Source organism: Octopus bimaculoides, chromosome 11, assembly GCF_046866305.1.
Source record: "Octopus bimaculoides isolate indiv1 chromosome 11, ASM4686630v1, whole genome shotgun sequence".
Lineage (NCBI taxonomy): Eukaryota > Metazoa > Mollusca > Cephalopoda > Octopoda > Octopodidae > Octopus > Octopus bimaculoides.
In genome coordinates, this window is record NC_142938.1 from 16,260,189 (window position 1) to 16,273,092 (window position 12,904).

A 12,904-nucleotide genomic window follows, 5' to 3' on the forward strand; every position below is an offset into this window, starting at 1 on the left:
CTCCTTGTTCCTCAATGTCATCATTTTAACATCCATGTTTCCATGCTAGCATGGGTCAGATGGAATTTGTTGAGGCAGATTTTCTACAGCCAGGTGTCTTTGTATCACTAATGCTGCTCACCTATTTCCAAGTAAGGTAATAAATATTTCCCCATAGCAAGGCATGCTTTTCATAGAAGACTAGAAACAAACCAGCATCACTTGTATGCCAGTGATGCTCATGTACAACGACATACGATGGGCTTCTTTCAGTTTCCATCAATCAAATCCACTCAAGGCTTTGGTCAGCCTGTATCTATAGTAGAGGACATTCACCCAAACTACTGCAGAGTGGAGTAGAATTCAAAAGCAAAGTTTTTAACCACACAGCCATGTCAGTGCTTCAGTTCTTATTTATTTTATATTGTAAATGTCATTGTTGTTTAGCTGTAGGTTAGATGTGATGTGTGATGTAAGGCATTTCAACCATGACAGCCACATTTTTTGTTATTCAATATGTGCCACACTTTTCAGACATATAGGTTGTCATTTGAGGGAGATTTGGCTGGTATTTCTAGTAAACCAAAATGACTATAAGGAGACTCCCTCATTGATCCTTGTGATGATTGGTAGATGGAAATTGCAGATGCTCATCACACACACACACACACTCCCTCTCTCTCTTGTATGCATGTCTATTGGTCTGCTTGGTTAGAGCTGTTTGTTGGCACTCCGTCGCTTATGACGTCGAGGGTTCCAGTTGATCCGATCAACGGAACAGCCTGCTCGTGAAATTAACGTGTAAGTGGATGAGCACTCCACAGACACGTGTACCCTTAACATAGTTCTTGGGGATATTCAGCGTGACAGTGTGACAAGGCTGACCCTTTGAATTACAGGCACAGCAGAAACAGGAAGTAAGAGTGAGAGAAAGTTGTGGTGAAAGAGTACAGCAAGGTTCGCCACCATCCCCTGCACGAGCCTCGTGGAGCTTTAGGTGTTTTCGCTCAATAAACACTCACAACGCCAGGTCTGGGAATCGAAACTGCGATCCTATGACCGCGAGTCCACTGCCCTAACCACTGGGCCATTGCGCCTCCACATTGGTTAGAGCTAACCTGGGGCTAAATAGCATGAGATGGCAACTCTAACAATATTTATGATCCTAGTGGGGTTTGAACACTGACATACAGGAACAAAAAGTCAATGCTGTACAAACCATTGAAAAAGAGCCACTGTGTGATTGCTCAGCCTGCTAGAATAGCAGCTAAATCTTTCTCAAATCACAAAGAAGGGATATATTGCTTGATGTGATTCCATAAAGAAGACAGGATGGTCATGGCAAGAATGCCTTTGATCATGGCAAGAATGCTTTTGATCATGGATCTATTTGATCAGAGCTGATTTAGGGATAAACAACGACTCAGTTTTAATGTCTTGAGTTCAAATCCTATCCAGGTTAGCTTTGCTTTTTATTCCTCCAGGGATCGATAAAATAAAGTACCAGTGATACACTGAGGATAAATGGTATTGACTAACCTCTTCCTTTCAAAATTGGTAACCTGGTGCCTAAATTAGAAACTGTTAATTAACTAAAAAAAAAACCCCAGTTTTATTCTTTTATTCCATTATTCTTTATTTGTTTCAGTTGTTGAACAATGGCCATGCTGGGGCTGTTTCAATTATTTAATAATTTTCTTTTAATTATTGGTATCTCACTCAATACTTGCTTCCCCTTTTTTATTGCAGGTCTTTTGGGAGACAATGGAATTCTACCAGCCAGAGTTGTTAAGCTCAAAGGTAAATCACCAAACTTTTCTTTTGACAATTTTTTCAAAATAGTCGCGATAGACTCCAGTATACTTCTACGCTTGGTCCCACTGCATAGCTCTTTGGATAAGTGTTTTCCGTTTTACTCTTGGTTCAACCAGTGCTATCTGGATGAAATCTGCTAAACAGAAACCATGCATAAGGCTGATGTATCTTTTCTCTTGTTCTGGTTTCAGTCATTAGACTGTGGCTATGCTGGGGGCATGGCTTTGAAGAATTATAGTTGCACAAATCAACCCCAGTAGTGATTTTTATTTTTTTTTTTTTTTTTTTTTGTTTTTTTTTTTTTAAAGTTTGGTACTTATGCTGTTGGTCTCTTTCACCAAACTGCTAAATTGTAGGTGCAACAATACCAGTTGTCAACTGGTGGTGGCGGACACACACACACACACACAATGGACTTCTTTCAGTTTCCATCTGCCAAATCTACTCAGAGGGCTTTGGTCAGTTCAAGGCTATAGTAGAACATGCCCAAGGTGCCATCCAGTGGGTCTGAACCCAGAACCATGTGGTTGGGAAGCTAACTTCTTATAACATTTTCATGCCGTGCCTATATTTTTATGTCCATTGTCTGTGTTTGTGAATACTTGTATAAGAATGAGTCCAGTATTTCTTTTGCATTACAAAGTTAATGTAGCCAGTTGATGCACTGTTGCCTCTAGCTGAAAGGAATGGCTCTTAGTAATGAGAATATGGGTTTAGTAGTAGTTTACAAAGCTTTGTGAGTGACACAGAAATTTACATGAGTGAGTGGAGGCACTCTGCCAGCAAGAACATATTCTTGCTTTTTATTATGGCATATAGTGAATAGTCCATTGTTTGTGTTAACTCATTTTTTTTTTGTATTATGTTTTGGACCTCCAGTGCAATAGCAGTAAGGAATGCTCAATCCAAGATATTAATTGGTTCAAATTCATGTGATTCCAACCTTCCTAACACCCATAGGGATCAATAAAATGCATAACTGACTGAAATGAATAAAAGATTAAAAGAAGAAGCATATGAATCAATAGAACAGCAATTCATTAGACTAATAACATATCTTTAGAGATGAATAGATGCTTTAATATTTACAACTATGCTACAGTTTGATTGATTTAATTTCATTTGTCATTAGATATCTTATTCCTGGATGCATAGACAGTACCGGAAAGTTAGTGAAATAGCAGGGTTCTTTGAGCATTGGATTGTGTCTTAGATCTGTTATGCTTCTACAGGCTCAATAGGCCAGAGTTTATCCTGGTTTTTATGACATGTAAGTGATTGAGATTACAAGTCTTTTCTCTGAAAGGAGCACCAGTCTATGACTGGCGCCATGTAAGAGACACTGGAGCTGGTGCCATGTAAAAAGCACTGGCACTGGTGCTATGTAAAAAAGCGCTGGTGCCACGTAAAAAAGCGCTGGTGCCACGTAAAAAAGCGCTGGTGCCATGTAAAATGCTCTAATCCATTAAACTACTGATGTATGTATTTTGATTTCTTAAGGTTAAGGTTTATAATATAGAAACTTAGAAACAAGCATAGCTGTATAAGTAAGAAGCTTGTTTCTAAACTATGTTGAGTTCAGTCCCACTGCACAGCACCTTGGGAAAGCATCTTCTGCTGTAGCTCTGGTCTGACCAATGCCTTGTGAGTATATTTGCTAGACAAAAACTGAAAGAAGCTTGTACATATGTGCACACATATTTGTGTGTCTATTTGTATATCTGTCTGTCTTACTCAATCTCTCTGTATATCTCTCGCTCTAACTTTTTCTCCAACTCTCCTGTCGCTCTCTAGCTTTCTGTATAGCTCTCTGTATATCTCTCTCTTTCTAGCTTTCCCTTATCTCTCTTTCTTCTTAACTATCTAACTATCTTTGTCTCTCTCTGTATCACTTATTTATTTATCTATTTATTTTACAGAGGTCGATTCAGTTGTGGATTTCTTCCAAGGGGAATTCACTCTGCTGCGGCTGATGCCCTTCATTGGGCTCACCCGAGAGACAGGAATGGACCTGCTGTGCCTACTGGGTATTCTCTTGTCATTCCTGTGTATGGTGATGAAGTCTTTCCGGAACAGTGTAGAATATAGCTTCCTTTGGCTGCTCTACATATCTTTGTACTCAGTAAGTAATATTTTAGCTTGGTTATGGTATTATTGTTTAACCCCAGGTCAATCCTGACTGAGCAGACCCATGATCAAAGGCATTTTTTCCATGACTACTCTGTCCTTCTTTTGGGCATTGCATGTCTAGGGATACATTATCTAATGTGATCTTCCTTTCTCAAGATGCCAAGTTGTAATTTCAGAGTGATTTGGCTGCTAGTTCTTGCAGGAGATTGAACATGTAGAAAAGCCCTCTGAAGTATGGCATGGAATGATCTACTGTGGTCTGTTGCAGTATTTGGTCTGGTGTTGATTAACCCTAGGGCTGCTCAGAGGGTGGAAACCTTTTGTTGTTGGCACTCCGTCGCTTACGACGTCAAGGGTTCCAATTGATCTAATCAACGGAACAGCCTGCTCGTGAAATTAACGTGCAAGTGGCTGAGCACTCCACAGACACGTGTACCCTTAACGTAGTTCTCGGGGATATTCAGCGTGACGCAGTGTGACAAGGCTGACCCTTTGAATTACAGGCACAACAGAAACAGGAAGTAAGAGTGAGAGAAAGTTGTGGTGAAAGAGTACTGCAGGGTTCGCCACCATCCCCTGCCGGAGCCTCGTGAAGCTTTTAGGTGTTTTCGCTCAATAAACACTCACAACGCCCGGTCTGGGAATCGAAACCGCGATCCTATGACCGCGAGTCCACTGCCCTAACCACTGGGCCATTGCGCCTCTGGTGGAAACCTATGATAACAATAAAAAGCATGCATGCTTGTTTATTGTAATGCATGCACAATTGTGTGGTTAAGAAGATAGCATATTTGATGGCATTGTGTGAAATAGGGGTTACGGTCTTGAACTCATATTTTGTATTTTTGCAAGTTCAATTCGTGGAGCAGGTGGAATGTCCTTGAGCAAGGCACTTAATTTCACATTACCTCAGTTTTCCCAGATGAAACCGAATACCAGTTGACAGCTGCTATAGCAGTCTAAGCCTTTCAGCTGTCACATCCTCAATGTTCTGCTGGATCAAGGAGTGTGAAGGCTGATAAGGTATCTATCACAGCTCACAGCCACATAAGCACTTAAAAGTACATGGTACATGCTATTAGGTCATACGTGCTTGCGAGTGATATCTGTGTTGTTTTTGTTATATAAATATATATATATATGTGTGTGTGTGTGTGTGTGTATTGGGTCATCCCATAAATAATGCGGTTTTTTCAATTGCATGAACTAAAAATCAGAGGGGGGCGGGATAAACTACCTGCATCAACTTGCTATAAAAGCAGTTAGTAATTTTACTTTGTACTTATTCTTAGTGCAAGTTTTGAAGAGTGCAGTTTGATTTTAACAGTTATTTCAAAGCTATAATAGAAGTTGTAAAAGAGCATGTTCAGCATATTTTGCTTTATGAATTCAATAAAGGCAACAACACAACAGAAAATGCATGGAATATTAATGCAGTATATGGGGATCGGACAATAAGCGTAAGCCAGTGTCAAGAGTGGTTCCAGAAATTCCGAGCCAGAAACTACAGCCTAGAAGACAAACCTCATCCTGGAAGATCTGTAGTGCGTGACGAGGATGTCTTGCAAATCCTGGTAGAACAAAATCCCATCATAACTGTTGAGGAACTAGCAGAGAAGCTTGGATTTGGTCATTCAACCATTCATTGACACCTGCATGCCATCGGAAAGTCAGAAAATTAGGTCAATGGGTTCCTCAAAAACTTTCCGAGTCTAATCGCGCGCAGAGAGTGAATGTGTGCTCTTCTTTGCTGTCACATCTCACGAATGAACCTTTTATGAACCGAATAATGACTGGTGATAAGAAATGGGTTCTCTATAAAAATGTCAAGTGCTGAAGACAGTTAGTAGGGAAGGGAGAAACACTGGCACCCCAGGCTAAAGAAGGTCTTCACCTGCCTAAGGTGTTGTTATCTGTTTGGTGGGATATGAAAGGTTTAGTCCACTTGGAACTTTTAAACCCAAACCAAATGATAACCAAGGAGATCTACTGTGAGCAGCTTGAGCAGCTTAAGTCAGCACTAGAAGAACAACCATCTTTGGTTTCAAGACGAAAGGTATTCTTCCATCAGGATAATGTTCGTGCACATACAGCGAGGATGACATTCCAAAAGATGGAGCATTTTGAATGGGAAATGATGCCCCACCCACCATATTTGCCGGACATTGCCCCATCTAATTATCATTTATTCCACATTCTTCAAAATCATTTGGACAGAACAAGTATGAACTTTGTAGATGAGGTCAGAATAGTACTGGAGGAGTGTTTTTCATCATGGACAAGTGAATTTTGGAAATGGGGCCTTGCAAATCTAATAGATAGATGGAAGAGCATTGTAGAAAATGAAGGAGTGTATATTTTATATTAAAAAAGAACTTTATCTTAATTCTGAAAATTAAAAGAAGTATAAAAAATCCGCATTATTTATGGGATGACCCAATATGTGTGTGTGTGTGTGTGTGTGTGTATATATATATACACATATTGTTAAAAATATTTTTTTTTTAATGATCTAGCATTGGTTTTCTTTAAAGGTTTATTTTTTTCTATCTTTAAGGTTGGCCAAACATTTTTCTACTTCCAGTGGTAAGTATCACACCAATTTATTGCTTTCATCAGTCATGACATTGTGAAATGGATTTAAGTCTTTTAATGGTTAATATTCCCTTACAACTGGAACTGTTTTAGTTCCAACATGCAGTCTCAGATCAAATTGCTTGTCTGACAAGTACAAGTCTGATATGTGAAATATATATATTTATAAATACACACACACATATAAATATATACATGCATATATAAACACTCATCATCATCATATCATCATCATCGTTGTTTAACGTCCGCTTTCCATGCTAGCATGGGTTGGACGATTTGACTGAGGACTAATGGACCAGGTGGCTACACCAAACTCCAATCTGATTTGGCAGAGCAATATATATATATATATATATATATATATATATATATACACACATACACACACATATATACATACACCCATGCACATATACACACGTGTATATAATATACACACACATGTATATAATACACACTCACTCTCACTCACTCTCCTCCCCCCACAGAATATATATGTATAGATTTCAGTCAACGTTGTATTGATTGGTGTAAACATTTTACCTTTGTATAAAAATGTCTTTCTGGACAGAAGAGGAGGAATCAGCTGAACTAGTTTCAGTCCTGTTTTGGAATGTTAATAACTGAATACTCTGTTTTACTGTCTACAGAGACATTGCTTATAGTCTTACAATTTTAGCAAACATAACTAGGTGAGTGAAGGGGAGAGAGAGAGAGAGTATGAGCTTGAGTGGCTTTGTAAAAAGAGATTTAAAATAGTTACCAGGATTGATATATGACTGATTAAGAACTTTTCAAAGCACTTCCCCAGCCTGGCTGTAGTCCAATAAGTAGAACAATTGAACAACACAACAGGAATGATTTTATTCATAGATTTACTCAATCCGGTCTGACCTGGGACAAAACAACAACCAATTAACTTGTATTACATATTGTATCTCATTCTCTAAATTAATCTGTGCCAGCACTGCTGCTACCACCACCACCACCACCACCACCACCACCACCACCACCACCACCACCACCACCACCACCACTGTTAGTCTGTTTCACTTTTAGTTGTGGTCACTTTTTGTTTAGAATTTTAGTTCGCTTCTCAACCATGTGGTTTCAAGTTCAGTCTCACTGCATGACACCTTGGGCAAGTGTCTTCTACTATAGCCTTGGACTGACCAAAGTCTTGTGAGTGAATTTGGTAGGTGGAATTTCAAGTCCACTATATATATATATATAGTAAGTGGAGGCACGTGGCCTAGTGGTTAGGGTGTCAGCACCATGATCGTAAGATTGTGGTTTCGATTCCTGGACCGGGCGACACGTTGTGTTCTTGGGCAAAACACTTCATTTCACGTTGCTCCAGTCCACTCAGCTGGCAAAAATGAGTAAAGCTGCGATGGACTGGCATCCTGTCCAGCTGGGGAACACCTATGCCATAGAAACCGGGAAACTGGGCCCATAATCCTAAGCTTTAAAAGGGCACATTTATTTTTATTTTTATATATATAGTAATCCCTCAACAGGTTTTGCATTCCAAAACCTCCCGCGATAGGTGAAAATCTGTGAAGTAGAAACAGTACAGTTTTATGTGGCCCTACCACAAGTGCTTTTCACCACCAGAGGGACCAGTCTTAACACTTCTGCCAGACTGGTCCCTCTAGTGGTGAGATATATATATGTTTGTATGTATGGGTGAAAGTATATGAGTCCCGTACTTCCTTTTAATTGCTTGTATTTTATCTTTTTCCTTTCTTCTCTCATTGTTATTTCCGTCTGTTCCAGGGACATTCTTCTCTTAGAAGCAGGTTTTATCACCATTCTGGTAGCGCCGTTGAATATGTATATATTTTTCTGGAAAACAGCTCCATACCACCATCATGACAACATCACGCTGTTTCTCATCAAATGGTTACTGTTTCGTTTGATGTTCGCTTCTGGTGTGGTCAAGTTGACCAGCATGTGTCCAACTTGGTGGGGATTAACAGGTATTTATCATGTTAACCCTTTTCATATGACTGTTGTTGTTTTAACCTCAACTCAATCCTGATTAGCACTTTTGATACCACCCTGCCTGAGACCACTCCTGGTTCTATGATACAAACGTCCCGTTTTAACCCTTTAACATATGTAGTACTTGGTTAGTAATTATTCTATTGACCTCTGCTCCCTTTTTCCCCCTTAAAAGAATGGAAGTTAACCCTAAAAGAATGAAAGGCAAAATTGACCTTGGCAAGATTTGAACTTAGAACTTTAAGAGCTGGAAGAAATACAATGAAGTATTTTCTCCTACACACTGATGTTTCTGCCAATCCAGCATGTATGATGATGATAATAATAATAATAATAATAATAGTAATAATAATAATAATAATAATAATAATCCTTGCTACTAAAGGCACAAGGCCTGAAATTTGTGGGGAGGGGAGAATTTGATTAAATTGACTCTAGTATTTCACTCGTACTTAATTTATCGACCCCAAAAAGAGTGAAAGGTAAAATCGACCTTGGCAGAATTTGAACTCAGAAGGTAGTGACAGGCGAAATTACTGCATGCATTCCATCCAGCGTGCTAACGATTCTGCCAGTTAGCCACCTAAGTAGTAGTAGTAATAATAATAATAATAATAATAATAATCCTTTCTACTAAAGGCACAAGGCCTGAAATTTTAGGGGAGGGAACTAGTTGATTACATCAACTCCAGTGTATCACTGGTACTTAATTTATCGCCCCTGAAAGGATGAAAGGTAAAGTCGACCTTGGCAGAATCTGAACTCAGAGTGCAGCAATGGGCAAAATGCCTCCAAGCATTTTGCCCCGTGTGCTAATGATTCTGTCAGCTCGCCACCTTAATAATGATGATAATAATAATAATAATAATAATGCTTTCTTTAGATATAAATCCAATACATTTTGTAAAGCTAGAGAGGGATTGTCTGTTCAATCAGAAAAAAATAAAATATATAAATTTTTCATACTTTTTCTGTTTCCATGTATTCTAAATATTTTCCTTTTTTTTTTTCTTTATACAGCTCTCAATTACCATTTTGAATCGCAGGTAAGTCTAAACAATGGTTTGGTTTAAGCTATTGATAGCATGAGTATATGTTGCTATTGTCAGTTTTGAACACTGCTTAAGATTCTGGGTTCAATTTTACTGTGCCCCACCATAGGCAAGTGTCCTTTACTATAACTGTGTCAACTCAAAAGTCAAGGTGGAGGTGTGGTTGTGTGGTAAGAAGTTTGTCTCCCAACCACATCGTTCTGGGTTTAGTCCTACTGCATGGCACCTAGGACAAGTGTCTTCTACTATAGCTTTGGTCTGACGAAAGCCTCGAGTGGATTTTGTATGCAGAAACTGAAAGAAGCCCATTATATATCTATCTATATATATATATATATCTCTCTCTCTATATATATATATATCTATATATATATATATATATATAATGTGTGTGTGTCTGTGTTTGTCTCCTACCACCGCTTGACAACTGGTGTTTGTGTGTTTACATCTCCCATAACTTAGTAGTTCAGCAAAAGGGGCCAACAAAATAAGTACCAGGCTTCAAATAAAATAAAAAAAGTATTGGTCAGTTCGTCTGACTAAAAATTCAGGGCAGTGCCCCAGCATGGCCACAGTCTAATGACTGAAACGAGTAAAAGATAATGAAGCTGGGTATGCAGAAATGGTATGGAAACCTGCCGGATGGACTGTGCTTGTAATTCAATAAGCTTGTTTTGTCACAGTCATGTTTGGTTACACTGATCCTTCAAGGGGTTATGTTAAAGGCACATGTATTATAATAAAAGTGACGGAGTATTTCACCACAGGTACAAGGTGGACTGTGCCTATAATTCAACAGACTAGTTATGTCACTCTTACATGCTGTGTCATGCTGATTCTGCTTGAGAGAATATTAAGAATACATTTGTCTGATAGATACACTGGTACGTACACGTGTGGTACTTATGTCGTCGTCGTTTAACGTCCGCTTTCCATGTTAGCATGGGTTGGACGATTTGACTGAGGACTGGTGAAACCAGATGGCTACACCAGGCTCCAATCTGATTTGGCAGAGTTTCTACAGCTGGATGCCTTTCCTAACGCCAACCACTCAGAGAGTGTAGTGGGTGCTTTTACATGTCACCCGCACGAAGGCCAGTCAGGCGGTACTGGCAACGGCCACGCTCATCTCGCTCAAGAAACCTCATGTGTCACCCACACAAGAGCCAGCCCAGGGGCACCGGCAACGATCTCGCTCGAAAATCCTACAACAACCCCACACAAGAGCCAGTTCAGGGGCACCGGCAACGATCTCGCTCGAAATTTCATGTGTCACCCGCACAAGAGCCAGTCCAGGGGCACTGGCATAGTTATACCATATCATGAACTGTACTGTAATTGATCACAAACGTGTACACTCTCCCCACAGACGTGAACTCTTCCCCCAGGCATGCGCACTCTCTGTCTCACAGGCGCGCACGCTCTGTATCCCACAGGCGCGCGCACTCTCTGTCCCTGCAGGCACGTGCACCATCTGTCCCTGCAGGCACGCATGCCCTCTGCCCCCACAGGCACGCGCATTCTTTTTCTCTCTCCCACAGGCACATGCACTCTCTTCCACAGGCACGCATACTCTCTCAAACACATGCAAGTACATACGAATGCACTTACACAAATGTACACTTGTGTATGCTCATGTAAATTCAAACTCACATTGCACAAACACTTATAAAATGCTCACTGTATCATCTTGATATCATATGAGGATTACATTGAAGGTACACCCTTCTGAAATATTCAATTGCTTATTCTATAGTACACGATGAATATTGTTCTTGTATTTGAGAGGGCCAGCTTTGCGACACACATTCTCTGTCATGTTGATTCTTCGTGAGGACATGAACATCATGTAATCCCAGTTCCTCCTTCTTAGAGATCTGTATGGCTTTGTGACAATTTTATATTTCAATGTCTATTTTTTTCCATTAAAATTCTCTTTTTGTTTTTAAATTCCAGTGTATTCCAACTCAGCTAGCCTGGTTTACCCACCATTTACCAAACTGGTTACTCCGATTAAGTGTCACCTTTACATATATGATTGAAATTTTTCTGCCATTCCTATTCTTTTCTTCAATACGCCATCTACGAATGCTTTCATTCTATGCACAGGTGAGTTCACTTTCATTACTACTACATGACACAAAATAATATTTTACAAATCCCAGAACTCGTACCTTCTGGTATTTGATTAAGTTTCTTTACATCCTGAGACAGGTGCAAGCATAGCTGTGTGGTTAAGAAGTTTGCTTTCCATTTGCATAGTTAATAATCTAAATCATCTTGTTATCACCTATGTTGTAGACTATTATTACGAAAGCAGTAAGCTGGCAGAATTGTTAGCATGCTCGACAGAATGCTTTGTGGTATTTCATATGTCATTATTTCTGAGTTCAAATTCAGCTGAGGCTGACCTTACCTTTCAGTCTTTCATGGTCTATAAAATAAGTACCAGTCAAGCACTGGTGTTGATGTAATCAACTAACCCCCAACTTTTCAGGCCTTGCACCTATAATACAAAGGGTTGTTATTATTATTATTATTATTATTATTATTAAAGCAATGAAGTGTCAGAGATAGCAGGGGATGAGACTAAATCATTTACCTGCTGGGTTGACCTTGTCTTTTATTCTTGAGGTACGTCCCAGCCATGTATGGGTGTCAATTGAATCAGCTACACACCCAGGCCTATAAATGCATGACAAAAAAGCTTTTAAGTGGTTACTCCAACCCGCTAGAAAAAGCAGTTAAATGTCTCTCAGATCACATCTTACCATATAAAAAACACAACTTATGTTGTCTTAGATACACTGTTGTTGTTGGCACTCCGTCACTTATGACGTCGAGGGTTCCAGTTGATCCGATCAACGGAACAGCCTGCTCGTGAAATTAACGTGCAAGTGGCTGAGCACTCCACAGACACGTGTACCCTTAACGTAGTTCTCGGGGAGATTCAGCATGACACAGTGTGACAAGGCTGACCCTTTGAATTACAGGCACAACAGAAACAGGAAGAAAGAATGAGAGAAAGTTGTGGTGAAAGAGTACAGCGGGGTTCGCCACCATCCCCTGCCGGAGCCCCGTGGAGCTTTTAGGTGTTTTCGCTCAATAAACACTCACAACGCCCAGTCTGGGAATCGAAACTGCGATCCTATGACTGCGAGTCTGCTGCCCTAACCACTGGGCCATTGCACCTCCACACTTAGATACACTATACTCAAGGCAAATGTAAAGAAAGATGGGATGGGTGAGAACTGGAATGTCATCAGTTGTATGTCTGTGCAAGTCAGAACTGACTGAAGGCCAAGTGAACAACAACAAACCTG

General features: G+C 39.9%; 1 protein-coding gene across 4 annotated transcripts in view; it reads left to right on the forward strand.

Moving 5' to 3' along the window:
• LOC106869725 (lipase maturation factor 2) overlaps window positions 1-12,904 on the forward strand; it is a 78,485-nt gene that overhangs the window by 30,593 nt on the left and 34,988 nt on the right. For all 4 annotated transcript variants that reach the window (XM_014915574.3, XM_014915575.3, XM_014915572.3 and 1 more), the window contains exons 2-7: window positions 1,729-1,779; window positions 3,714-3,916; window positions 6,482-6,510; window positions 8,302-8,504; window positions 9,550-9,575; window positions 11,538-11,690. In XM_014915574.3, coding sequence (XP_014771060.2) covers window positions 1,729-1,779; window positions 3,714-3,916; window positions 6,482-6,510; window positions 8,302-8,504; window positions 9,550-9,575; window positions 11,538-11,690 — 665 coding nt within the window. The remainder of the gene's footprint in view (window positions 1-1,728; window positions 1,780-3,713; window positions 3,917-6,481; window positions 6,511-8,301; window positions 8,505-9,549; window positions 9,576-11,537; window positions 11,691-12,904) is intronic.